This window comes from Lonchura striata, chromosome 3 (genome assembly GCF_050655825.1).
Source record: "Lonchura striata isolate lonStrDom1 chromosome 3, ASM5065582v1, whole genome shotgun sequence".
Classification (NCBI taxonomy): Eukaryota; Metazoa; Chordata; class Aves; order Passeriformes; family Estrildidae; genus Lonchura; species Lonchura striata.
In genome coordinates, this window is record NC_140705.1 from 3,884,804 (window position 1) to 3,912,439 (window position 27,636).

The following is a 27,636-nucleotide window of genomic DNA, read 5'->3' on the forward strand; positions in this document are numbered from 1 at the left end:
TGTGCATCACGGCAACTGTCCAAGGCCAGGTTGGACAGGATTTGGAGCAACCTGGGATAGTGGAAGCTCTCCCTGCAAATGTCAGGGGGTGGAAAGAGATGAACTTTCAGGTCTCTTCCAACCCAAAAGATTGCAGAGATGATTCGGTGAAAGAAGAATTCTGCTCCACCAGGACTGGATTGGTGCCTGTGCCTGCACCACCACTTCCTGTGCCCATCCCAAAGATTTCCCTGCTGGCCCCACAGCCCGTTGCCGCTGTGCCTTGGGTGTCACAAGAGGTGTTGCGTGGGGACAACGGTGACATTGATTGCAACAGCCCCAGGAGGCACCTCAGCCTCTGGCCCTGCAGCAGGGAGGGACCAGGGGCAGCCCCAGCACCCCACAGCCATGGGGCACTCCCGGGTTGGCCCAGAGCTCTTGTGCCAGCAGCCATTGAGATTTGTCCCACCCCCTGGAAACGGGGCAAAACCGGCCAGTTTGGGGCACAGGGACACTCCCTGATTTGTCTCTTCCCACAGCTGATTCCAGCTTGGTTTCTTACACACCATTTCTGCCTTGATGTGCTCTGAACTTACACTTTTCTCAGGTAGGTCACTGGGGAGTCACTTCTGCGCCACCAAGACACTTCCCTGCCCTCCTGATTCTTCCTGGGCCCGTGTTGCACAGGAATGCGGAATGGTCTGGCTGGGAATCCTGGGAATAATCTGGAGCAGAGGATGGACCATTGCCAGCTGAGCTGGGAAGACTTTCCTGCCTTCAGGGGATTCTGCAGGGTGTTTGGGCAGCAAGCTTTGGGCTCTGTGGTGGGGTGAAGGGCATTGGAGAAGACTTCATTTGGCTTGGCCTCTCCAGGCACAAAGGTTCCCCTAAATCCTTGACCCTGCTTTGGTTCTTGGTGTGTTCCCTCTGCAGCCCGAGAAGAGCCAGGACAGACATCAGCCATGAGGATCCTCTACCTGCTCTTCCCCTTGTTCCTCCTGCTGGCCCACAGTGCTGCAGGTGAGAGGGACAGAGGGGAGATGGCTCAGGTGTGAACCCCCATCAGAGGGCTTTTCCAGCTCCTGGTAAGGGACCACATTCTCAGAACATTTGGGAGGGATTTGCTGTGGGGAAGGTCTGGGCTGCAGAGGATCCAGCACAGCAACTCCTCTAGCTCCTGCTGGTCTTTCCCTCTGTCTTTCCCCACATGCTCACATTGCTGTAGAAATATGAACTCTGACTGGAGAGTTTAAGATGTTGGGTTTGGTGCTCAGTTCCTGTACAAGACTGGGACTCAGAGCCAGCAGCAGCTGCTCTGGAACCAGACACCTTTTTGACATTTATGCCACACTCACTTTGTCCTCTTTCTTTTTGGGCAGGATCCTCGTTGCGTCCAAAAAGCAAGAAACAATGTGAGCGAGAAAAAGGATACTGCTCAATTTTTAATTGCTCTTTCCCCTTTATTGCCGCAGGAAGTTGTTCCAGATTTCAATTGTGCTGCAAAAAGTAAGTTTTGAACTTCCAAAAGCTGCTGTCATGGCAGAGGGTGTTTAAAGGCCCCTAAGGAGTAGCTAAAGGCTCAGAGCCCCTGAAGACTCAGGGCAGAGCTGAGAGGAGGGAAGGGAAAGGTTCTTGGAGCAGTCCTGAGTGGGGCTGAAGCAGCCCCAGGTCCATCCTGTCTGCACTAAGGACTGCACCTCAGCTCCCCTGAGCCTGACTCTGCTGCACCTCACCCTGGGCACTGCAGGGCAGTGGAGAGAGTGGCAGAGAATGTTACACCTGGTGATGTGCTTGTATATTTTCTTTTTGCAGAATGTGGGGCTAATACCTTGAAAGTCCCAAGCAGGACTTGACCCCCGCTTCTGGCCACTGGACCCATCTTCTGATGTCCGAAACTCCTGATGTCCCCATCTCCTGATGTCCCCATCTGCTGATGTCCCCATCTGCTGATGTCCCCTCCCGTCGCTGCCGGTGCCATGCCCAGCTGGGCTGACAGCAGCAGTGGCAGCTGCTCCTGCTGGCTGCTGCTGGGCTGGAGCCCTGTGGTGCCAGCCCCGCTGTCTTTGGGGCAGGGGCTGCTTTTCCTGGCTTGAATAAAGACGAGCACTTGGGCATTGCAGGGCTGGGCCGTGTGTGCGTGTCCTGCTGCTGGAGGGCTGCTGTGCCTCTGCCTCTGGGGCTGGCCCTGCCTTGGTGGCAGCAGAAGGCCCTGGGGATGGTGCTGGGGCTGAGCAGCGCGTGTGTCCCTGGGGATGCTCCTGCCTGGCCCTGCTTTGGGGACGCTGAGCCCGGCAGTGCCTGCTGGGCCAGCCTGGGTGGGGTGTGTGTGGTGGAGCTGACTGCAGATGATCCCTCTGGGGGAACAGAATCCTTATCCTGCTGTTTATAGGCCCGGATACCATTCTTTTCTCCTGACCCTACTCCCATGCCATGAAGGACATGCACTGGGAACTGTGGACATAGTGGCAAAGCCTCCTCTCTAAAACATCTTCAGCTTTGTTACACAGTCCCAGCTCCAGTCCCAGCTGCAAAAGCTGCAGCAGGAGCCATTCCTTAAGGGATGTGCTGTGGGGGATGCCATGGAGGACAGCCTAGAAATACAGAGGGCTCAGAGGTGATTCTTGAGCTTGACTGGGAGAAAATATTTACCTGAGCCAAAAGGATTGGGTTTTTTTTCACCTGCATTATGTCTACATGGAATACTGATTATCCCTACTACAGTTTCTCTGTAGCATCATTTAAATCCTCCATCTTTCCATGCATTCAAATCAATTCATGATCATTTTTCCTGCTGCTCCTTGCAGCTTCCAGAGAGGAAGAGCACAGATGACAGGCTGGAGGCACTGGTAGCCCAAAAGTTCCTTTTCCTGTTTCTCCTTCTGCAGCACAGAAAATGAGGTTTTGGTATCCTCTTCTGACACCTCTGACAAGGACTCCCAACCCAGTGCTTTGTGTCATCCTGCCTTGTGTAAGGACCCTGTGGTGCTGTGGTTTGCTGGACACATCCAGGGACACAGGGACACATGCAGGGACACAGGAACACAGACCCTGCTCCCTGGAAACCAGCACTGACCTGCTCCTCTGGCACAGAGTCAAACCTTTTCAGATTCCCTGCAAAAAAACCCTCCCAGTTAACCCACCATCAAAAATGGGTGCAGGTGGTGGCTCTGCTTCTGCTGAGCATGCAGAATCCCCCTCCCATATTTTGTATGATTGTCACCTTGTCACTGTCAATTCACATCTCCAAGTTTTGAAGCAGAAAAAATCGAGATGCCAGATTCCACTACCAAATCCCCAGCACCTCAGCTCCGACTGGGGGGACCACATGGCTCTGCCAAGCACCTGGAGAGGAAGCTGCCAAATTGGACACATGGCACGGAGCCTCCTGCCTGGCAAGGACTATCAATTCTCCCAGTGGCATGGCTGGCATCAACCTCACTGGATTCACAAGTGATGGCTGCATCCAGCTTGTATTTCTTCACCTTGGTTGGCACTGGAAGGATGTTGTGGATGATAGATAAATATGATTGTTCATAAATAATACAGCTGGATGAGAACAGATGTCCCACCTAACTGGATGACACCCCCACCTTTGGATGGGTCCTGGGGTGAAATGGACTGTTCCATCCCACCCCCCAAAGGATGTATGGTTCACCCCACACCTCTATCCCTCCCTTAAAACCCCATTGGCCATGCCTTATTTCAACCCATCTTGAAGCCCCTTTATAAGGAGGCTTTGAGGGGCCACTCTCTCTCCTGGAACTTCCCCCCCCTCTTGGAACCTCCTCCCCTCTCCTGGAACTTCCCCTCTCCTAGAGCATCCTTTTGTCTCTCCCCTCCCACACCCTCTCAGGCCCAGCCATGTGCTGCGCCTGGGAGCACGAGGCAGAACCTTCTGCACCCCCAATAAACCTCTTTGCCCAAGAGCAAACTCCAGAGATCTCTGCCTTCATTCATCTACACCATGCAGGAGCCTGCCATTTTCTACAACTGGTGCCCAACGAGGAAAAGGAACCCACACATCTACCTGTGGGACACCTCTCCATGCACGGTAACTACATTACCTGTGGTAGCCCCCTCCTTGCTGTTGTGAGCACTGCATTTCGTTGCTACCAATGTAGAAGCCAGAGCTCTAAAGATTTTCCAAGGCAATCTACCCTCGAGCAGTGTAGCCCGTTACTAGCAAGCTTTCGGAGCTCTTGGAACTGCCTCGAGCACAGGAAACGCTGCGGAGCTGCAGCGACCCTGAGCTGTGAAGAGCCTCATGGCACATCGCCACGTGTAGAGAGCGCAGAGAGCACTGCCTAGCACTGCCCGTGCTGGAAGCCCCGAGGGGGAGGTCTGAAGTTCCTGAGCACGGAGAAGCCACCCCAGAGAGGCGCCCGAGCTGTGAAAGGACCCCTGCAGAGTCCTGAGCGCCGACAGGAGGTATGTCGGAACTCGACAGAGGACTCTGCTTTTGCGACATCGAGGTGAGCTACACAGGTCTAAAAACTGGGACAATCCCACTCTGCCCTTGATAGAGATCTCTATAAGCAACTTAACCATCCCTCACGTAGTCATAACAGTACTTTGTCTAAGAAAGAGTTAAAAAACCTCCTGGAGTGGACCTTGCTTAACTTCCCTCATGCTGAGAGGTCAGCTGCTTTTACCAGAGAATTCTGGGACTCAGTTGGAAATATGCTTTTTATTGATATTTCTCGACGAGATCCCAATGCTTGAGATTTGCTCCCAGCTTTTAGAGCTGTGGCCAATTTGTTCACCCTGCAGAAACTAGTCCCGGCCACGTGGCCGGCCCGCGCAGTTGCTGACGACCCCGCCCTCGCCCTGGTCCCCCCCGCCCCTGCCGTGACCCTTCCTGCCCCCGCCATGGCCCCCCTGCCCCTGCGACCCCCCCCATGCCCCATCCCCTGCCCCGCGCTGCTCGGCGCAAACCCTTGCGGTACCAGCGGCCATGGCTGCCCTGGCAACCCCCCAGTCCCGGCCCCATGGCGGTGCCCAGTGGGAAGCCCCACATTCCCTGTTATAAATTGTGACACGACAATTTGAAGTGTCTTAATTCAATAAAGCAATTTTATTTAAAATAGCAAGCAAGTAAGGCAGGCAAAGCACAGCGCTGGGCGGCCGGGAGTCTCCTGCTCCACCAACGGCGCGCAAAAATGTTCTGTCCCAACCTTCCTTTTATCCCCCCCCTTCTCCTTGCAGGCGTGACTCTCCAGATGTAGTCTGAGTCTGGTCGTTGTGATAGCTTCTAAGTCTCTTCTTTTGAGATACAGCAAGCACACCAGATACACACACCCAGGACTTTAATCTCAACCTCCTTATCACCTTGTAAGCAAATAAGCATTTCAAAGACACACCAGTACATTCTTATGCAAACCAAGGTAAGCAAGCATACCACAGTGAACAAATTATCTTCTACTTATCTCATTCCCCCTCAGCCTGAACCCCAGCTGCGGGGGGATGCCCCAGGTCCCTCTGCGCGGACCCGCCTGGATCTTCTTGCAGCCGCATCACAAATAGTTCCTCCCACACCGCCGCCTGTTACTGTGCGCGACCGGCTCTGGGCGAGCACCGGTGGGACACAGCGGGAGGGGGAGAGAGGCGGCACCGCTTTTTCCCCTTCAACTCTGCGAGGCTCAGTTCTAGCGCGGGAACAGATGAAATGGCGACACGGGACTCGGGTGCAGACACGTGTTTACTGTGGGAGCGTGTTCCCGAGACACCGGGACACCGACCCGCGGGTCGGTTATACCCCGTGCCGGGGCAGGGGGAACCTGAGCTCTGCCAATGGGACGGGAGGCAGGGGAGAGGGGCAGGGAAACCCTGGGGACAGTGATGGGAAAGGCGAGGGGGGCAGGGACAGACCGCGTGGCGAGGGGGAAAGCAGGGGAACGAAAGAATGGGACAAAGGACCACAGGAGGGAGGGGGAACGTGCGGGAAGTGGGGAGGGGGAATGGGGGGAAGAAGGGAAAATTACAAAGCCCTGCAGCTCACTCTTTTGTATTAACATAAAGGAAAGGGAGTTCTGAGGTAAAAACAAATTAGCAGTATTACAAAGGGACATCAGAAAGTGATACACCAATCATAGTTACAATGAATGGGCCAAAAATATTTTTTACATTACAACTGAAGATAAAGGGTACAAAATTATCATAAACACATTTTGTATTGAGGATGAAAGCGGGATTCATGATGCGATGCTTGTGGTTTTCAAATTCTAGCAGAGCAGAAGCAGGCAGCGAACAGCGATGTGGTTTCTCCAATTTGATTATTTGGTTGCGAAGTTGGCATAGAATTCTGAGCAGTAATTACAGAGGATGATCTTTCCTTCTATAGGATATAACTCAACAAACAGATTATTCCAAAAATAATCAAAAGCAATAAGAAGAATTTGTAGCAAAATAAAAGGGAACATTGGGCAGAGTACATTACAGAATAGGATAGGAACATCAGACAATCACTTAATTAGTGATTGTCATGAATAATAAGGGGAATTGGTAAAGAGTGGACCAGGATGCCACCATCTTAGGGGGAAAACAAAATGATGGATCCCCAGTCCCGGGTTTCGACTCTATTTCCTCGGAAGAAGGTCCCTCCCGATCCTTCCCCTTGGAGGAAGAGCCAGAAGAAGGACTGGGGAGTATCTAACCCCACCTCCCCACAATAGGGACTAGCCTCGTGCAGGGATGTTGCAGGGCCCTTGGGGGAGGGATGGGGCTGGTGGGAAACCAGGGGCAGAAAAGAAGGGTCAAGGCAGAAAAATGGGTTCCAAGTGGCATGGCCATCACCATCTTGGAAAGGGGTGCCGGGTACACTGCACTTGGCCTGAACAGCGTCCAGCAGGGCACCTGGGGCGGCTCGGCCACAGCAATCCCAAAGGGAGGATAGGAAAATGTTTAGGAAAATCCGAGGGGATGAGGGTATGGGAACCTTCACAGAAGCCAGGGGGAAAATCCACAGGAGAGGGGCCCACCGTGGCTGGAAGCCGACAAAATGTGTGGATGTGAAGGGCCTCTCTTAGGATGTTAACAATTCTCCCATAGCTGACGTGTCGCCGTTTACAATTCTGTCCCATTGGTGTCCTTTCGACCCCCCCTGCCCCCATAGCCCAGAATAGGGAGGAGAGGGTAGAAAAGGCAGCTTTCCGAGAAAGAAGGAGCTTTCCAGTATGAGTTACCCCAGAAAAGACCGAGCGAGGCTGCGTCCTCCTCGGAAAAGAAAAAGCCTCCCGGCCGCCAGGGACATGCAAGCCTACAGCCCCTATCTGGACGCGGATGGTGGTTAAAACTCAGAAGAAAAAAAGGTAGCTCAGCTGCCCCCCAGGATTCCACACCCTGCTCTGACCCAGCTTACCCTCTGGGCTCAGGCGGTGAAATCTCTATCTCTCTCCTTGGTGGTGGAAAATCACGCTAAACTGAGGACATATTCTTTCGTAGTTTGGCTCTCCAGAGACCTGTGTGTTCCCGTTAACCCAGAGTTCGTCCCCTGAATCTATGGGTTCGGCCACTGTCAGCCTCTGATCTCCATTCAAATGCCATCCCCTGACAGGCCACTCTTGGAGCTCAGTCCATCGAGCCTCTGCCAAACTCTCCTCTTTGTCCTCGGGTAAGTCTACCTGGCTCCCGGCCCCTGCAGTCCGGCTGCCCCCGCAGTGCGGCTGCTCTCGGGTGGGTTAGAGAGCACGCCGGCGAGGACGAAGAGCGTCCCGGAGCTTCGGGTTTGTTTTCCACCCGGCGCGTCAACTCCTCTTAGCGTCTGCAGAGCTCTTACGGGGCAGAGTTCCTTTCTCTCTCCCCGCTTTTCACAAATCGATGGGAAAAACCCTCCTCTGCTATCATTTGTTGCTGTTCGGACCAGCTCCGGGCAAGCGCTGGTGGGACACAGCGGGAGGGGGAGAGAGGCGGCACCGCTTTTTCCCCTTCGACTCTGCGAGGCTCAGTTCTAGCACAGGAACAGATGAAATGGCGACACGGGACTCAGGTGCAGACACGTGTTTATTGTGGGACCGTGTTCCCGAGACACCGGGACACCGACCCAGGGGTCGGTTATACCCCGTGCCGGGGCGGGGGGAACCTGAGCTCTGCCAATGGGACGGGAGGCAGGGGAGAGGGGCAGGGAAACCCTGGGGACAGCGATGGGAAAGGCGGGGGGGCAGGGACAGACCGCGTGGTGAGGGGGAAGGCAGGGGAACGCAGGAATGGGACAAAGGATCATGGGAGGGAGAGGGAACGTGCAGGAAGTGGGGAGGGAGAATGGGGGGAAGAAGGGAAAATTACAAACCCCCACAGCCACCCTCGCAGCCTCTGGAAATCCCACCCTTACATCCACCAGCAGCTTCTCTGCTACCAGCAGCTCCTGCATCCGGTTCACACAGTAATCCATCACAGCTTCGCATGCAGCGAGAGGCAGAGGAATGGAACCTGGCAGCTGCTTTGACAAATGGGAGACACACGGAGAACTATGGTACCCCTGCTAATACCACCCCTGCTGCCTCAGTTTCCCAAAACTCCCAGTAAAGTATTGATAACCTCCAACTGATGGACAGGCATGGATCCAAACATGATGGTCTCAGAGAATGGACAATTGTTAAATCTCAGAACAAGAAACAATTACTAAAAGCAGCAAATGATGGTGCTATCCCTTCTTCTGATGGTAAACAGCTGTTGAAAAGTACCATAGAAAAAACATCTGAAACCCCAAAGCTGACTGCAGATGCTCCCTCTGAGGAATTGGGACCCCTGTGCTGGTCCTGCCAGTTCTAGATGTCCCTTGTCCCCAGCAGCCACAGCTTCATGTGCAGAACTGTGCTGGGAGCTTTGTCCCTTGAGTACACATGGCCATGGTGAGCCAGAGGATCTGTCCCTGCTGCTCCTCCTTGTCCTGTTCCAGCATCAAAGCCCTCCCTGCTGTGGCTCTGCTGCTCCACACACCATCCCAGCAGAGAGGAAGATGAGGAAAACCATGCAAGTTCTTGTCTGGGTGACAGGTGGAAAAGGTCCCAATTTGCTGTAGAAATATCCAATTGTGTTTACCTGCATGGAATGAACAGAATGTCCTGGTGTCTCTGCCCATCTCAGGTGCTCTGGAGTGACAATGCTCTGCTCCATCCAAAGCAGGGGCCTCTCTCTGTATGTAAAGCAAACCTCAGGCATTTGAATCCCTGCCTGGTTCCACACCTGTGTGTGCCATCTACACGGTTGTTTGGGAGCAGCAGGGTATCCTGCCTGGTTCACTGGAGACTTTCCCTCTCAAGAATCATATCCATCAAATTCTTGATGTTGAAAAAGTCCTCTAAGAGTATCGAGTCCAACCATTCCACCTGGACTGCCAACCCCAACACAAAACCATGAGCACAAGTGTCACATATACACAGCTTTAAATTCCCTGCAGGATTGGTGATTCCATCACTGCCCTGGGCAGTCCCAAAGAACCATTATCCTTTCTGCAAATAAGTGATTCCTAATACCCAGTCTAATCGTTCCCTGGTGCTATTTGAGACCATTTCCTCTGGTCCTGTCAATTGTTACCTGGGAGAAAAGACTGACCCCAAAAATGTCAGCTCTGCCATTTCTTTCCAGAACTGCAGGATTGGGTGGGGGATGTTCAGGTCATCCCTGCCTACCCCGGGTTTTCCTTCATCTGTGGTCACCTGTCCTGGCACTGACTCTGGGGCTGTTACCTCAAGCCCCCGTTGCCTCTGCAGTGAATTGCTGTTCCCCACCCCAGGGTCTCCTTGGCCCACAGCATCTGCAGCCAGACTGATGGAGGTGTGAAAAACGAACTCAGGAGTTACCAAGGACACATGGGTGGAAGTAAATGGCAGAGGGAGTGCAGGAAATTTTCTTTTCTCTATCTCATTCCCAAACTCCCCAGTAGAGCTGTGGAAGTGAAATTAGTGACAAACCTTTCTTCTCACTGTACAAAGCTGAGCACAATTGCAAGGTTCAGTCAGATCTTGACATCCCACGCTGAGTATAGGATAAAATGGGAAATCACAAGGAGGGAAATCATTTCCTCATTTCTCTTCTTCCCAACACCAACCCGCCCCTCTCTTCCATCCCATCCCTCTCCTGCCCAGCCCGCTGCCGCTGTGCCTTGGGTGTCACAAGAGGTGTTGCGTGGGGACAACGGTGACATTGATTGCAACAGCCCCAGGAGGCACCTCAGCCTCTGGCCCTGCAGCAGGGAGGGACCAGGGGCAGCCCCAGCACCCCACAGCCATGGGGCACTCCCGGGTTGGCCCAGGGCTCTTGTGCCAGCAGCAACTGGGGCCTGTCCCACCCACCAGCTCTGCTATAAACCCAGACAGTTTGGGGCACTGCAGCATTCCCTGGCCCCAGGGGCATCTGGACACAGCCATTCCTGTTGGCTTTGTTGCTGCCTCAACACCAAAGCCTTTGTCAGCGAGGTGAGTGTGGGGTCTCTCTCTGCGATCCTGCCCACTCAGGGTCCTGCCTGTCCCCATTGCCTTGCTGTCCCCTCTGCAGCCCTGTGAAGAGCCGGGCGAGGCAGCAGCCATGAAGATCCTGTTCCTGCTCTTCCCCCTGATCTTCCTGCTGGTCCAGGGTGCTGCAGGTGAGAAGGGAAGAGGGGAAATGGGGTAAAGTGTGAGCCTGCACCAGTGGGTGTTCAGTGTCCCTGGAAGTGACTGTGTTTGTGGGAATTAGAAGGCGATGAGAGGGGATTGAGGTGAAAGGGTTTTCTTGAGTGACTTCCCAGATGGACTCTGATTTTTGGTGGAGAGAACTCATGGAAACAGAATCCTGGCTTCTTCTGTGGGTCAGGGATGTGGAAAGTGGCAAATCCCTGATTGCCTATGTGCTGGTCCAGGCAGAGGTGGGAATGTAGCTGGGAGCCGGCATGGACTTTCCTCAAACTCAGTCTTGTCCTTTCTACTCTCTGCTCTGGTGTGACTCCAGTTTGGGGGAACAGGGATCTTCCGGGTGATCCATGTTTTAATTGGAGATGTGGCTGAGGGGGTTTTTGATCTGATCCCTTCCCTTGGCGTGAAACACACCAGCACTGGGGAGCATCAGCCAGTCTATAACCACAATCTGACCTCTCAAATTATTACTTTAATTGTCCTGTGTGTTTCTTTCCCCATGGCAACAGACAGTGCAATTTTATGCAGCAAAATAGGGGGATTCTGCTCAAGGAATTTTTGCCCCCGTCGTTCACGTTTTGTGGGAAGATGTGCACGAGAATTTGTGTGCTGCAAACGGTAAGGCCCAGATGCTTGGCTGAAGAAAGATTTTCCTTGTTTCTCCTCCGAAAGATCTGTTACCAACTTCTTTCTTGACAACACATGATAAATACTGTCCTGCATTTATCCTTTGAGAGAGAGGCTCATTAAGGGAGAGAATAGTCCTTGAGTGTTTGATCTCCCCTCACTGGGGCTGCAGAAACTCCAGGTCAGCCAGGGCCTCCCCAGTTCAGTCACAGGGGCCTCATTCAGGGTCTACAGAGGATTCCCCAAAGCTACTAAAGACTGAAAAATTCCCTGTCCTTTGGCTGCACCGAGGACATGATCCAGGTCTTGCTGCATCTGCACAGACCTGGAGCCAGGGCTGCCAGCACTGAGATACCCCAGGCCCAACCTGTCTGCACTAAGGACTGCACCTCACCTCCCCTGAGCCTGACTCTGCTGCACCTCACCCTGGGCATTGCAGGGCAGCAGAGAGAGTGGCAGGGAATGTTACAGGAGGTAAATTGTGTCTTTTTCCTTCTTACAGCGTCAGGGGTTGAAACCCTGAAATTTCCAAGCAGGACATGATCCTCACTTCTGGCCGCTGGACCCATCTGCTGATGTCCCCATCTGCTGATGTCCCCATCTGCTGATGTCCCCTCCCGTCGCTGCCGGTGCCGTGCCCAGCTGGGCTGACAGCAGCAGTGGCAGCTGCTCCTGCTGGCTGCTGCTGGGCTGGAGCCCTGTGGTGCCAGCCCCGCTGTCTTTGGGGCAGGGGCTGCTTTTCCTGGCTTGAATAAAGACGAGCACTTGGGCATTGCAGGGCTGGGCCGTGTGTGCGTGTCCTGCTGCTGGAGGGCTGCTGTGCCTCTGCCTCTGGGGCTGGCCCTGCCTTGGTGGCAGCAGAAGGCCCTGGGGATGGTGCTGGGGCTGAGCAGCGCGTGTGTCCCTGGGGATGCTCCTGCCTGGCCCTGCTTTGGGGACGCTGAGCCCGGCAGTGCCTGCTGGGCCAGCCTGGGTGGGGTGTGTGTGCTGGAGCTGACTGCAGATGCTCCCTCTGGGATATAGGGATCCCTGTGCTGGTCCGGCCAGTCCCAGATGTCCCTTGTCCCCAGCAACCACAGCTTCATGTGCAGGACTGTGCTGGGGACTGTGTCCCTTGAGTACACATGGCCATGGTGAGCCACAGGAGCTGTCCCTGCTGCTCCTCCTTGTCCTGTTCCAGCACCAAAGCCCTCCCTGCGGTGGCTCTGCTGCTCCACACCCCATCCCAGCAGCCATGAGGAGGAGGATGAGACTGTGCAGCTCTTGGTCTGCATGACAGGGGAAATGACTCCAGTGGATCATGGGGTCCAAATGTCCAAATTTGTTTCCGTGCAGGGAGCAAACATGTTCTCTGCTCCTCTCTGCCCATCCAAGGCAGTCTGGAGTGACAATGCCCTGCTCTGTCAAACACAGGGGTCACTCCCTGTGTGCACCGCAAACCTCAGGCATTTGATTGCCTGACTGGTTCAACACCTGTGTGTGTCAAGGTTCTCCTGTGTACGGGAGCAATTGGGGCCCATGTCTGTTTCACTGAAGGTTTTCTCTTCCAAGAACCAGAGAATCACAGAGTCTTTAATGTTGGGAAAGTCCTCTAAGACCACCAAGACCAGTCATTCCTCCAGCACTGCCAAGACCAACACTAATCCATGTCCCCAAGTGCCACATCCACATGGCTTTTAAATCCCTCCAGGGATAGTGACTCCACCACTGTCCTAGGCAGCCTGTGCCAGTGCCTCAATGCCTTTTCAGTGAAGAAGTTGATTCCAATTCCTAATCTCACGCTGCCTGGGTACATTGAAGACCATTTCCTATGGTCCTGGAAGTTGTTACCTGGGAGAAGAGACAAACTCCAAAAAGCTTGCCCTGCCATTTCTTCCCAGATCTGGACAACTTGGTGGGCAATGTTCAGATCATTCCTGCCTTCTGTGGTCTTTCCTTCCCCTCTGCTAACCCTGAATCTTATTTTATCCGTCTTCTGTACAAGCTTCCCAGAGAAAGCTTTTGAGATGAAATGAGAGGCAATCAAGCTTTCCTCTCACTGTGCAAAGCTGAGAACTTTTGCAGTATTCCATCTGATCTTCCACGTCCCACTATGTGTTTTTATAGAAAGGATAAAATCAGAGGACACAAAGAAGGAAATATTTTCCTCATTTTTCCTCTTCCCAGCATGAATCACTCTGCCTTGTCCACCCCATCGCTCTCCTGCCCAGCCCGCTGCCGCTGTGCCTTGGGTGTCACAAGAGGTGTTGCGTGGGGACAACGGTGACATTGATTGCAACAGCCCCAGGAGGCACCTCAGCCTCTGGCCCTGCAGCAGGGAGGGACCAGGGCCAGCCCCAGCACCCCACAGCCATGGGGCACTCCCGGGTTGGCCCAGGGCTCTTGTGCCAGCAGCAACTGGGGCCTGTCCCACCCACCAGCTCTGCTATAAACCCAGACAGTTTGGGGCACTGCAGCATTCCCTGGCCCCAGGGGCATCTGGACACAGCCATTCCTGTTGGCTTTGCTGCTGCCTCAACACCAAAGCCTCTGTCAGGGAGGTGAGTGTGGGGTCTCTCTCTGCAATCCTGCCCACTCAGGGTCCCAGCTCAAAGCCCAGCAGAGCAGCATCTCCTAAAGCACAAACTGCTGGAAACACGGAGGGCTAGTCAATTTTAGCCATCAGCCAAATTTCTTTCTTTTGGGAAAGACAACGAAAGTGTTCATGGAGAGGCCAGAACATGTGGAAGGTGAAACTGATTTTTCCCAAGGACAGGAGAGTCTGGAAAAGTGACTTGATACTGCCAGAGGAATCTAGGATCTTCTTTGTTGGGGGAATGAGGGCTTTCCCTTGGAAAGTAAGGAGAGACTGTTCCTACAGCAGTACACAGATTTCCCATCATTTCAGGCTTTCACTAGTTGCAAAGGTTAATTTCTGTTCCCGTTTCAAGGCACCAAGACAGTGCCCTGCCCTCTGGCAGCTCGCTGGGTTGGTGCTACCCAGGGCAGTGGCAGCAAGTGTGGGGCTGGGGAATGTCCTTGCCTGTGGGAACCCCAGGCTTGGTCTGCGGTCCTATGTGGTGGTGAAATTTCTCCTCCAACCCGTGCTTCCAAAGAAAAACTGCGCAGGCTCTTGTTCTTTGGTCTCAAGGCAATTTATTTCTATTTATCTAAAAGGTTGTCTTCTCGGGCTGCGGCTGTTTGATCAGCAGCCCAGGCAGAGGCACACACACACACTGACATCCTCTCTGTCTGTTGTCTTCTTCTTCTCTCCCCCTGCCCACGGCTGCTGCTATCTTTTATATGATGTATTATGTATTACATGTTTATAGTTTTCCCCCAATATCTACTCCCTATATTACAAAGTGCTTTTCTACTCTAAACCAATCTGTGAGTGCCAACATCACCAAGAACATGGAGGCAAGGAAGAAGAAGGAGGAAGAACAGGATCAGCCCACTTTCCTCCATCTTAGAACTTCTGACCCCCATGTACAAAGTAAAAACCCCCCTGTACAGGTGCTAAAACGCCCCTGTAAAACATTAAAAAAATTCCCCTTTGTTTTGTAACTACTTTTACTATGCTATCTAACGTTTTGTGACTGCTTGTTCCACCTCCAAAGTTGGTAACTCATTCCATGGCTCAAACTCAAAATCACAGCTGTTTCCAGCTGCCTGCCAGGGTCTAAAATGCTTCTGACCAAGGCCTGGAACCTCTAAAAATGTCTGAGAGACATTTTGAGTTCCAACACTTGCCAGGAATCCTGAGAATGCTCTGGAATTGGGGATGTGCCTTGCCAAGCTCAGCTGGGAGAATATTCTTTGGTGTCCTCTATACAGCTCTGTGAAACCTGGGAGAGGCAGCAGCCATGAAGATCCTGTTCCTGCTCTTCCCCCTGATCCTCCTGCTGGTCCAGGGTGCTGCAGGTGAGAAGGGAAGTGGGGAGATGAGGGAAAATGTGAGCCTGCACCACTGGAATTCAGTGTCCCTGGAAGTGACCGTGTTTGTGGGAATGATGAGAATGTAACAGAGGACTGTGGTCAAAGGAGTTTTCAAATGCATTTCCAACTCAACAACGAATTGGGCTGTACAAATCCCATGGAGATAGAATCCTGCCTTGTTCTGTAGCTCAGGAAGGTTTCAGGCTCCAAGCCTGCACCCAGCTATTCCTGTCTGGGATTCTCTTGCCGTGCATTGGGATGGCAGAGGGCCCCAGGAGGATGGAGGATGGTTTGGATGGAAGCATTTCCTGGGGCACAAAGTTGACACTTCATATCCATCAGCTGAGTGCATTATGATTTCAATTAGGATTATGATTACTATTATCGCTGTAATTTTTTTGTGTGTGCTTTTGTCCATGGGAACAGGAAATACAGTTTTATGCAAGAGAAGAGGGGGATACTGCTCAGTTGGGATTTGCCGCAGCCCCGCAACACCTATTGGAAGATGTACGCCATATCATGTGTGCTGCATTAGGTAAGGACCAGATCACTGCCTGAAGAAAAGTTTCCTCCTTTTTACCTAATGAGATCTATGAAAAATTTCTTAATAGCAAACACCTGATAAGATCTCTCCTGCTTTTATAATTAGTCTAAGAGGCCTAAAAGAGAAGGGAAAAGAACTTGTGGGTTTTGAGGCTTCCTTGAGTGAGGCAGAAGACGGTTCAGAGCCTCCCTACTCACCAAAGTCACTAAAGAGGGAATCATTCCCTGTCCTTGGGCAGCACCGAGGACATGATCCAGGTCTTGCTGCATCTGCACAGACCTGGAGCCAGGGCTGCCAGCACTGAGATACCCCAGGCCCAACCTGTCTGCACTAAGGACTGCACCTCAGCTCCCCTGAGCCTGACTCTGCTGCACCTCACCCTTGGCATTGCAGGGCAGTGGAGAGAGTGGCAGGGAATGTTACACCTGGCAATGTGATTGTATACTTTCTCTTTTCAGAATCTGATGTTAAGACCTGGAAATTCCCAAGCAGGACATACCCCTCACTTCTGGCCACTGGACCCATCTGCTGATGTCCCCATCTGCTGATGTCCCCATCTGCTGATGTCCCCTCCCGTCGCTGCCGGTGCCATGCCCAGCTGGGCTGACAGCAGCAGTGGCAGCTGCTCCTGCTGGCTGCTGCTGGGCTGGAGCCCTGTGGTGCCAGCCCCGCTGTCTTTGGGGCAGGGGCTGCTTTTCCCGGCTTGAATAAAGACGAGCACTTGGGCATTGCAGGGCTGGGCCGTGTGTGCGTGTCCTGCTGCTGGAGGGCTGCTGTGCCTCTGCCTCTGGGGCTGGCCCTGCCTTGGTGGCAGCAGAAGGCCCTGGGGATGGTGCTGGGGCTGAGCAGTGCGTGTGTCCCTGGGGATGCTCCTGCCTGTCCCTGCTTTGGGGATGCTGATCCTGGCAGTGCCAGATCGCTGTGCTGGTCCAGCCAATCCCAGATGTCCCTTATCCCCAACAGCCACAGCTTCATGTGAAGAGCTGAGCTCAGGGATTGACTACACCTGGCCATGGTGAGCCACAGGAGCTGTCCCTGCTCCTCCTTGTCCTGTTCCAGCACCAAAGCCCTCCCTGCTGTGGCTCTGTTGCTCAACACGCCATTCCAGCAAACAGTTGGAGGTGGAAATCATGCAAATTCTTGTCTGGGTGACAGGTGGAAAAGGTCCCAATTTGCTGTAGAAATATCCAATTGTGTTTACCTGCCTGGGATGAACAGAATGTCCTGGTGTCTCTGCCCATCTCAGGTGCTCTGGAGTGACAATGCTCTGCTCCATCAAAGGCAAGGGCCTCTCCCTGGGTGCAAAGCAAACCTCAGGCATTTGAATCCCTGCCTGGTTCCATACCTGTGTATGACATTCTACACGGTTATTTGGGAGCATCGGGAGACCCTGCCTGGTTCACTGGAGACTTTCCCTCTCAAGAATCATACCCATCAAATTCTTGATGTTAAAAAAGACCTCTAAGAGTATTGAGTCCAACCATTCCACCTGGACTGCCAACTCCAACACTAAACCATGAGCACAAGTGTCACATCCACACAGCTTTTAAATTCCCTGCAGGATTGGTGACTCCACCACTGCCCTGGGAAGTACCAAAGAACCATTATCCTTTCTGCAAAGAAATGATTCCTAATACCCAATCTAATCCTTCCCTGGTGCTATTTGAGACCATTTCCTCAGGTCCTGTCAATTGTTACCTGGGAGAAAAGACTGACCCCAAAAATGTCAGCTCTGCCATTGCTTTCCAGAACTGCAGGATTGGGTGGGGGATGTTCAGGTCATCCCTGCCTACTCTGGCTTTTCCTTCATCTGTGGTCACCTGTCCTGGCACTGACTCTGGGGCTGTTACCTCAAGCCCCCTTTGCCTCTGCAGTGAAGTGCTGTTCCCCACCCCAGGGGCTCCTTGGCCCACAGCATCTGCAGCCAGACTGATGGAGGTGTGAAAAACGAACTCAGGAGTTACCAAGGGCACATGTGTGGAAGTAAATGGCAGAGGGAGTGCAGGAAATTTTCTTTTCTCTATCTCATTCCCAAACTCCCCAGTAGAGCTGTGGAAGTGAAATTAGTGACAAACCTTTCTTCTCACTGTACAAAGCTGAGCACAATTGCAAGGTTCAGTCAGATATTGACATCCCACGCTGAGTATAGGATAAAATGGGAAATCACAAGGAGGGAAACCATTTCCTCATTTCTCTTCTTCCCAACACCAACCCGCCCCTCTCTTCCACCCCATCCCTCTCCTGCCCAGCCTGCTGCCGCTGTGCCTTGGGTGTCACAAGAGGTGTTGCGTGGGGACAACGGTGACATTGATTGCAACAGCCCCAGGAGGCACCTCAGCCTCTGGCCCTGCAGCAGGGAGGGACCAGGGGCAGCCCCAGCACCCCACAGCCATGGGGCACTCCCGGGTTGGCCCAGGGCTCTTGTGCCAGCAGCAACTGGGGCCTGTCCCACCCACCAGCTCTGCTATAAACCCAGCCAGTTTGGGGCACTGCAGCATTCCCTGGCCCCGGGGGCATCTGGACACAGCCATTCCTGTTGGCTTTGCTGCTGCCTCAACACCAAAGCCTTTGTCAGCGAGGTGAGTGTGGGGTCTCTCTCTGCAATCCTGCCCACTCAGGGTCCTGCCTGTCCCCATTGCCTTGCTGTCCCCTCTGCAGCCCTGTGAAGAGCCGGGCGAGGCAGCAGCCATGAAGATCCTGTTCCTGCTCTTCCCCCTGATCTTCCTGCTGGTCCAGGGTGCTGCAGGTGAGAAGGGAAGAGGGGAAATGGGGTAAAGTGTGAGCCTGCACCAGTGGGTGTTCAGTGTCCCTGGAAGTGACTGTGTTTGTGGGAATTAGAAGGCGATGAGAGGGGGTTGAGGTGAAAGGGTTTTCTTGAATGACTTCCCAGCTGGACTCTGATTTTCGGTGGAGAGAACTCATGGAAACAGAATCCTGGCTTCTTCTGTGGGTCAGGGATGTGGAAAGTGACAAATCCCTGATTGCCAGTGTGCTGGTCCAGGCAGAGGTGGGAATGTAGCTGGGAGCCGGCATGGACTTTCCTCAACCTCACTCTTGTCCTTTCTACTCTCTGCTCTGGTGTGACTCCAGTTTGGGGGAACAGGGGTCTTCCGGGTGATCCATGTTTTAATTGGAGATGTGGCTGAGGGGGTTTTTGATCTGATCCCTTCCCTTGCCGTGAAACACACCAGCACTGGGGAGCATCAGCCAGTCTATAACCACAATCTGACCTCTCAAATTATTACTTTAATTGTCCTGTGTGTTTCTTTCCCCATGGCAACAGACAGTGCAATTTTATGCAGCAAAATAGGGGGATTCTGCTCAAGGAATTTTTGCCCCCGTCGTTCACGTTTTGTGGGAAGATGTGCACGAGAATTTCTGTGCTGCAAACGGTAAGGCCCAGATGCTTGGCTGAAGAAAGATTTTCCTTGTTTCTCCTCCGAAAGATCTGTTACCAACTTCTTTCTTGACAACACATGATAAATACTGTCCTGCATTTATCCTTTGAGAGAGAGGCTCATTAAGGGAGAGAATAGTCCTTGAGTGTTTGATCTCCCCTCACTGGGGCTGCAGAAACTCCAGGTCAGCCAGGGCCTCCCCACTCCAGTCCCAGGGGGCTCATTCAGGGTCTACAGAGGATTCCCCAAAGCTACTAAAGACTGAAAAATTCCCTGTCCTTTGGCTGCACCGAGGACATGATCCAGGTCTTGCTGCATCTGCACAGACCTGGAGCTAGGGCTGCCAGCACTGAGATACCCCAGGCCCAACCTGTCTGTACTAAGGACTGCACCTCAGCTCCCCTGAGCCTGACTCTGCTGCACCTCACCCTTGGCATTGCAGGGCAGTGGAGAGAGTGGCAGAGAATGTTACAGGAGGTAAATTGTGTCTTTTTCCTTCTTACAGCGTCAGGGGTTGAAACCCTGAAATTTCCAAGCAGGACATGATCCTCACTTCTGGCTGCTGGACCCATCTGCTGATGTCCCCATCTGCTGATGTCCCCATCTGCTGATGTCCCCGTCTGCTGATGTCCCCTCCCATCGCTGCCGGTGCCGTGCCCAGCTGGGCTGACAGCAGCAGTGGCAGCTGCTCCTGCTGGCTGCTGCTGGGCTGGAGCCCTGTGGTGCCAGCCCCGCTGTCTTTGGGGCAGGGGCTGCTTTTCCCGGCTTGAATAAAGACGAGCACTTGGGCATTGCAGGGTTGGGCCGTGTGTGCGTGTCCTGCTGCTGGAGGGCTGCTGTGCCTCTGCCTCTGGGGCTGGCCCTGCCTTGGTGGCAGCAGAAGGCCCTGGGGATGGTGCTGGGGCTGAGCAGCGCGTGTGTCCCTGGGGATGCTCCTGCCTGGCCCTGCTTTGGGGATGCTGAGCCTGGCAGTGCCTGCTGGGCCAGCCTGGGTGGGGTGTGTGTGCTGGAGCTGACTGCAGATGCTCCCGCTGGGATATCGGGATCCCTGTGCTGGTCCGGCCAGTCCCAGATGTCCCTTGTCCCCAGCAACCACAGCTTCATGTGCAGGGCTGTGCTGGGGGCTGTGTCCCTTGAGTACACATGGCCATGGTGAGCCACAGGAGCTGTCCCTGCTGCTCCTCCTTGTCCTGTTCCAGCACCAAAGCCCTCCCTGCGGTGGCTCTGCTGCTCCACACCCCATCCCAGCAGCCATGAGGAGGAGGATGAGACTGTGCAGCTCTTGGTCTGCATGACAGGGGAAATGACTCCAGTGGATCATGGGGTCCAAATGTCCAAATTTGTTTCCGTGCAGGGAGCAAACATGTTCTCTGCTCCGCTCTGCCCATCCAATGCAGTCTGGAGTGACAATGCCCTGCTCTGTCAAACACAGGGGTCACTCCCTGTGTGCACCGCAAACCTCAGGCATTTGATTCCCTGACTGGTTCAACACCTGTGTGTGTCCAGGTTCTCCTGTGTACAGGAGCAATTGGGGCCCATGTCTGTTTCACTGAAGGTTTTCTCTTCCAAGAACCAGAGAATCACAGAGTCTTTAATGTTGGGAAAGTCCTCTAAGACCACCAAGACCAGTCATTCCTCCAGCACTGCCAAGACCAACACCAATCCATGTCCCCAAGTGCCACATCTACATGGCTTTTAAATCCCTCCAGGGATGGTGACTCCACCACTGTCCTAGGCAGCCTGTGCCAGTGCCTCAATGCCTTTTCAGTGAAGAAGTTGATTCCAATTCCTAATCTCACGCTGCCTGGGTACATTGAAGACCATTTCCTATGGTCCTGGAAGTTGTTACCTGGGAGAAGAGACAAACTCCAAAAAGCTTGCCCTGCCATTGCTTCCCAGATCTGGACAACTTGGTGGGCAATGTTCAGATCATTCCTGCCTTCTGTGGTCTTTCCTTCCCCTCTGCTAACCCTGAATCTTATTTTATCCGTCTTCTGTACAAGCTTCCCAGAGAAAGCTTTTGAGATTAAATGAGAGGCAATCAAGCTTTCCTCTCACCGTGCAAAGCTGAGAACTCTTGCAGTATTCCATCTGATCTTCCACGTCCCACTATGTGTTTTTATAGAAAGGATAAAATCAGAGGACACAAAGAAGGAAATATTTTCCTCATTTCTCCTCTTCCCAGCATGAATCACTCTGCCTTGTCCACCCCATCCCTCTCCTGCCCAGCCCGTTGCCGCTGTGCCTTGGGTGTCACAAGAGGTGTTGCGTGGGGACAACGGTGACATTGATTGCAACAGCCCCAGGAGGCACCTCAGCCTCTGGCCCTGCAGCAGGGAGGGACCAGGGGCAGCCCCAGCACCCCACAGCCATGGGGCACTCCCGGGTTGGCCCAGGGCTCTTGTGCCAGCAGCAACTGGGGCCTGTCCCACCCACCAGCTCTGCTATAAACCCAGACAGTTTGGGGCACTGCAGCATTCCCTGGCCCCAGGGGCATCTGGACACAGCCATTCCTGTTGGCTTTGCTGCTGCCTGGACACCAAAGCCTTGGTCAGGGAGGTGAGTGTGGGGTCTCTCTCTGCAATCCTGCCCACTCAGGGTCCCAGCTCAAAGCCCAGCAGAGCAGCATCTCCTAAAGCACAAACTGCTGGAAACACGGAGGGCTAGTCAATTTTAGCCATCAGCCAAATTTCTTTCTTTTGGGAAAGACAACGAAAGTGTTCATGGGAGAGGCCAGAACATGTGGAAGGTGAAACTGATTTTTCCCAAGGACAGGAGAGTCTGGAAAAGTGACTTGATACTGCCAGAGGAATCTAGGATCTTCTTTGTTGGGGGAATGAGGGCTTTCCCTTGGAAAGTAAGGAGAGACTGTTCCTACAGCAGTACACAGATTTCCCATCATTTCAGGCTTTCACTAGTTGCAAAGGTTAATTTCTGTTCCCGTTTCAAGGCACCAAGACAGTGCCCTGCCCTCTGGCAGCTCGCTGGGTTGGTGCTACCCAGGGCAGTGGCAGCAAGTGTGGGGCTGGGGAATGTCCTTGCCTGTGGGAACCCCAGGCTTGGTCTGCGGTCCTATGTGGTGGTGAAATTTCTCCTCCAACCCGTGCTTCCAAAGAAAAACTGCGCAGGCTCTTGTTCTTTGGTCTCAAGGCAATTTATTTCTATTTATCTAAAAGGTTGTCTTCTCGGGCTGCGGCTGTTTGATCAGCAGCCCAGGCAGAGGCACACACACACTCTGACATCCTCTCTGTCTGTTGTCTTCTTCTTCTCTCCCCCTGCCCACGGCTGCTGCTATCTTTTATATGATATATTATGTATTACATGTTTATATTTTTCCCCCAATACCTACTCCCTATATTACAAAGTGCTTTTCTACTCTAAACCAATCTGTGAGTGCCAACATCACCAAGAACATGGAGGCAAGGAAGAAGAAGGAGGAAGAACAGGATCAGCCCACTTTCCTCCATCTCAGAACTTCTGACCCCCATGTACAAAGTAAAAACCCCCCTGTACAGGTGCTAAAACGCCCCTGTAAAACATTAAAAAAAATCCCCTTTGTTTTGTAACTACTTTTACTATGCTATCTAACCTTTTGTGACTGCTTGTTCCACCTCCAAAGTTGGTAACTCATTCCATGGCTCAAACTCAAAATCACAGCTGTTTCCAGCTGCCTGCCAGGGTCTAAAATGCTTCTGACCAAGGCCTGGAACCTCTAAAAATGTCTGAGAGACATTTTGAGTTCCAACACTTGCCAGGAATCCTGAGAATGCTCTGGAATTGGGGATGTGCCTTGCCAAGCTCAGCTGGGAGAATATTCTTTGGTGTCCTCTATACAGCTCTGTGAAACCTGGGAGAGGCAGCAGCCATGAAGATCCTGTTCCTGCTCTTCCCCCTGATCCTCCTGCTGGTCCAGGGTGCTGCAGGTGAGAAGGGAAGTGGGGAGATGGGGAAAAGTGAGAGCCTGCACCAGTGGGAATTCAGTGTCCCTGGAATTGACCGTGTTTGTGGGAATGATGAGAATGTAACAGAGGACTGTGGTCAAAGGAGTTTTCAAATGCATTTCCAACTCAACAATGAATTGGGGTGGACAAATCCCATGGAGATAGAATCCTGCCTTGTTCTGTAGCTCAGGAAGGTTTCAGGCTCCAAGCCTGCACCCAGCTATTCCTGTCTGGGATTCTCTTGCCGTGCATTGGGATGGCAGAGGGCCCCAGGAGGATGGAGGATGGTTTGGATGGAAGCATTTCCTGGGGCACAAAGTTGACACTTCATATCCATCAGCTGAGTGCATTATGATTTCAATTAGGATTATGATTACTATTATCGCTGTAATTTTTTTGTGTGTGCTTTTGTCCATGGGAACAGGAAATACAGTTTTATGTAAGAGAAGAGGGGGATACTGCTCAGTTGGGATTTGCCGCAGCCCCGCAACACCTATTGGAAGATGTACGCCATATCATGTGTGCTGCATTAGGTAAGGACCAGATCACTGCCTGAAGAAAAGTTTCCTCCTTTTTACCTAATGAGATCTATGAAAAATTTCTTAATAGCAAACACCTGATAAGATCTCTCCTGCTTTTATAATTAGTCTAAGAGGCCTAAAAGAGAAGGGAAAAGAACTTGTGGGTTTTGAGGCTTCCTTGAGTGAGGCAGCAGACAGTTCAGAGCCTCCCTACTCACCAAAGTCACTAAAGAGGGAATCATTCCCTGTCCTTGGGCAGCACCGAGGACATGATCCAGGTCTTGCTGCATCTGCACAGACCTGGAGCCAGGGCTGCCAGCACTGAGATACCCCAGGCCCAACCTGTCTGCACTAAGGACTGCACCTCAGCTCCCCTGAGCCTGACTCTGCTGCACCTCAACCGGGCATTGCAGGGCAGTGGAGAGAGTGGCAGGGAATGTTACACCTGGCAATGTGATTGTATACTTTCTCTTTTCAGAATCTGATGTTAAGACCCTGAAATTCCCAAGCAGGACTTGCCCCTCACTTCTGGCTGTTGGACCCATCTGCTGATATCCCCATCTCCTGATGTCCCCATCTGCTGATGTCCCCATCTGCTGATGTCCCCATCTGCTGATGTCCCCTCCCGTCGCTGCCGGTGCCGTGCCCAGCTGGGCTGACAGCAGCAGTGGCAGCTGCTCCTGCTGGCTGCTGCTGGGCTGGAGCCCTGTGGTGCCAGCCCCGCTGTCTTTGGGGCAGGGGCTGCTTTTCCCGGCTTGAATAAAGACGAGCACTTGGGCATTGCAGGGCTGGGCCGTGTGTGCGTGTCCTGCTGCTGGAGGGCTGCTGTGCCTCTGCCTCTGGGGCTGGCCCTGCCTTGGTGGCAGCAGAAGGCCCTGGGGATGGTGCTGGGGCTGAGCAGTGCGTGTGTCCCTGGGGATGCTCCTGCCTGGCCCTGCTTTGGGGATGCTGATCCTGGCAGTGCCAGATCGCTGTGCTGGTCCAGCCAATCCCAGATGTCCCTTATCCCCAACAGCCACAGCTTCATGTGAAGAGCTGAGCTCAGGGATTGACTACACCTGGCCATGGTGAGCCACAGGAGCTGTCCCTGCTCCTCCTTGTCCTGTTCCAGCACCAAAGCCCTCCCTGCTGTGGCTCTGTTGCTCAACACGCCATTCCAGCAAACAGTTGGAGGTGGAAATCATGCAAGTTCTTGTCTGGGTGACAGGTGGAAAACGTCCCAATTTGCTGTAGAAATATCCAATTGTGTTTACCTGCCTGGAATGAACAGAATGTCCTGGTGTCTCTGCCCATCTCAGGTGCTCTGGTGTGACAATGCTCTGCTCCATCAAAGGCAAGGGCCTCTCCCTGGGTGCAAAGCAAACCTCAGGCATTTGAATCCCTGCCTGGTTCCATACCTGTGTATGACATTCTACACGGTTATTTGGGAGCATCGGGAGACCCTGCCTGGTTCACTGGAGACTTTCCCTCTCAAGAATCATTGCTTTCCAGAGCTGCAGGATTTGGTGGGGGATGTTCAGGTCATCCCTGTCTACCCTGGCTTTTCCTTCATCTGTGGTCACCTGTCCTGGCACTGACTCTGGGGCTGTTACCTCAAGCCCCCTTTGCCTCTGCAGTGAAGTGCTGTTCCCAAACCCAGGGTCTCCTTGGCCCACAGCATCTGCAGCCAGACTGATGGAGGTGTGAAAAACGAACTCAGGAGTTACCAAGGACACATGGGTGGAAGTAAATGGCAGAGGGAGTGCAGGAAATTTTCTTTTCTCTATCTCATTCCCAAACTCCCCAGTAGAGCTGTGGACGTGAAATTAGTGACAAACCTTTCTTCTCACTGTACAAAGCTGAGCACAATTGCAAGGTTCAGTCAGATCTTGACATCCCACGCTGAGTATAGGATAAAATGGGAGATCACAAGGAGGGAAACCATTTCCTCATTTCTCCACTTCCCAACATCAACCCGCCCCTCTCTTCCATCCCATCCCTCTCCTGCCCAGCCCGCTGCCGCTGTGCCTTGGGTGTCACAAGAGGTGTTGCGTGGGGACAACGGTGACATTGATTGCAACAGCCCCAGGAGGCACCTCAGCCTCTGGCCCTGCAGCAGGGAGGGACCAGGGGCAGCCCCAGCACCCCACAGCCATGGGGCACTCCCGGGTTGGCCCAGGGCTCTTGTGCCAGCAGCAACTGGGGCCTGTCCCACCCACCAGCTCTGCTATAAACCCAGCCAGTTTGGGGCACAGCAGCATTCCCTGGCCCCAGGGGCATCTGGACACAGCCATTCCTGTTGGCTTTGCTGCTGCCTCAACACCAAAGCCTCTGTCAGGGAGGTGAGTGTGGGGTCTCTCTCTGCAATCCTGCCCACTCAGGGTCCTGCCTGTCCCCATTGCCTTGCTGTCCCCTCTGCAGCCCTGTGAAGAGCCGGGTGAGTCAGCAGCCATGAAGATCCTGTTCCTGCTCTTCCCCCTGATCTTCCTGCTGGTCCAGGGTGCTGCAGGTGAGAAGGGAAGAGGGGAAATGGGGTAAAGTGTGAGCCTGCACCAGTGGGTGTTCAGTGTCCCTGGAAGTGACTGTGTTTGTGGGAATTAGGAGGCGATGAGAGGGGATTGAGGTGAAAGGGTTTTCTTGAGTGACTTCCCAGATGGACTCTGATTTGGGGTGGAGAGAGCTCATGGAAACAGAATCCTGGCTTCTTCTGTGGGTCAGGGATGTGGAAAGTGGCAAATCCCTGATTGCCAGTGTGCTGGTCCAGGCAGAGGTGGGAATGAAGCCTGGAGGCTTTTCCTCAACCTCACTCTTGTCCTTTCTACTCTCTGCTCTGGTGTGACTCCAGTTTGGGGGAACAGGGATCTTCCTGGTGACACACATTGTAATTGGAGATGTGGCTGAGGGGGATTTTGATCTGATCCCTTCCCTTGGCTTTGACCCACACTGGGGAGCATCAGCCAGTCTATAACTACAATCTGACCTCTGAGATTATTACTATAATTGTTCTGTGTGTTTATTTCTCCATGGGAACAGGCAATCCAGATCAATGCAGAAGACTACGGGGATTCTGCTTCAGGCGTTCTTGTCCTCGTGGTTCAACTCCTGTGTTAAGATGTGCACGAGGTGTTGCATGCTGCAAAATGTAAGGCCCAGATGCTTGGCTGAAGAAATATTTCCCTCCTTTTTCCTCAGAAAGATCTGTTTCCAACTTCTTTCTTGACAAAACATGTTGAATACTGTCCTGCATTTATCCTTTGAGAGAGAGGCTCAAGAAGGGAGAGAATAGTCCTTGAGTGTTTGATCTCCCCTCACTGGGGCTGCAGAAACTCCAGGTCAGTCAGGGCCTCCCCACTCCAGTCCCAGGGGGCTCATTCAGGCTGTGCAAAGGACTCACCAAAGCCAGCAAAGAGGGAATCATTCCCTGTCCTTGGGGTGCACCAAGGACATGATCCAGGTCTTGGTGCATCTGCACAGACCTGGAGCCAGGGCTGCCAGCACTGAGATACCCCAGGCCCAACCTGTCTGCACTAAGGACTGCACCTCAGCTCCCCTGAGCCTGACTCTGCTGCACCTCACCCTGGGCATTGCAGGGCAGCGGAGAGAGTGGCAGGGAATGTTACACATGGTGATGTGATTGTTTGTTCTCTTCTTCCAGTCTCTGGGGTTAAGACCCTGAAATTCCCAAGCAGGACTTGCCCCTCACTTCTGGCCTCTGGACCCATCTGCTGATGTCCCCATCTGCTGATGTCCCCTCCCGTCGCTGCCGGTGCCGTGCCCAGCTGGGCTGACAGCAGCAGTGGCAGCTGCTCCTGCTGGCTGCTGCTGGGCTGGAGCCCTGTGGTGCCAGCCCCGCTGTCTTTGGGGCAGGGGCTGCTTTTCCCGGCTTGAATAAAGACGAGCACTTGGGCATTGCAGGGCTGGGCCGTGTGTGCGTGTCCTGCTGCTGGAGGGCTGCTGTGCCTCTGCCTCTGGGGCTGGCCCTGCCTTGGTGGCAGCAGAAGGCCCTGGGGATGGTGCTGGGGCTGAGCAGCGCGTGTGTCCCTGGGGAAGCTCCTGCCTGGCCCTGCTTTGGGGACGCTGAGCCCGGCAGTGCCTGCTGGGCCAGCCTGGGTGGGGTGTGTG

At 53.4% G+C, this 27,636-nt stretch overlaps 2 protein-coding genes across 4 annotated transcripts; both read left to right on the top strand.

Annotated features, from left to right (window-relative positions):
* Window positions 1-842: 842 nt before the first annotated feature.
* LOC146767770 (ostricacin-2-like) lies at window positions 843-1,489 on the top strand. Its single transcript, XM_085574410.1, has 2 exons — window positions 843-999; window positions 1,359-1,489. The coding sequence occupies exons 1-2, from the start codon at window positions 942-944 to the stop codon at window positions 1,487-1,489; spliced, it is 189 nt and encodes a 62-aa protein (XP_085430536.1). The 5' UTR covers window positions 843-941.
* Window positions 1,490-6,484: 4,995 nt separating this feature from the next.
* On the top strand, window positions 6,485-27,428 carry LOC146767771 (uncharacterized). 3 transcript variants are annotated; one of them, XM_085574411.1, is made up of 9 exons: window positions 6,485-10,391; window positions 10,471-10,558; window positions 15,558-15,666; window positions 16,134-18,254; window positions 18,334-18,421; window positions 18,959-19,067; window positions 19,579-21,632; window positions 26,548-26,656; window positions 27,170-27,428. In XM_085574411.1, the coding sequence occupies exons 1-4, from the start codon at window positions 9,786-9,788 to the stop codon at window positions 16,138-16,140; spliced, it is 810 nt and encodes a 269-aa protein (XP_085430537.1). In that variant the 5' UTR covers window positions 6,485-9,785; the 3' UTR covers window positions 16,141-18,254; window positions 18,334-18,421; window positions 18,959-19,067; window positions 19,579-21,632; window positions 26,548-26,656; window positions 27,170-27,428. The 3 variants fall into 3 exon arrangements, 1 of the variants encoding a protein (XP_085430537.1); XR_014953522.1 differs by lacking the exons at window positions 6,485-10,391; window positions 10,471-10,558; window positions 15,558-15,666; window positions 16,134-18,254 and adding exons at window positions 13,574-13,753; window positions 22,910-22,996; window positions 23,439-23,547; window positions 24,014-26,023; XR_014953521.1 differs by lacking the exons at window positions 6,485-10,391; window positions 10,471-10,558; window positions 15,558-15,666 and adding exons at window positions 22,910-22,996; window positions 23,439-23,547; window positions 24,014-26,023 and having other exon boundaries at window positions 17,984-18,254.
* Window positions 27,429-27,636: the final 208 nt, after the last annotated feature.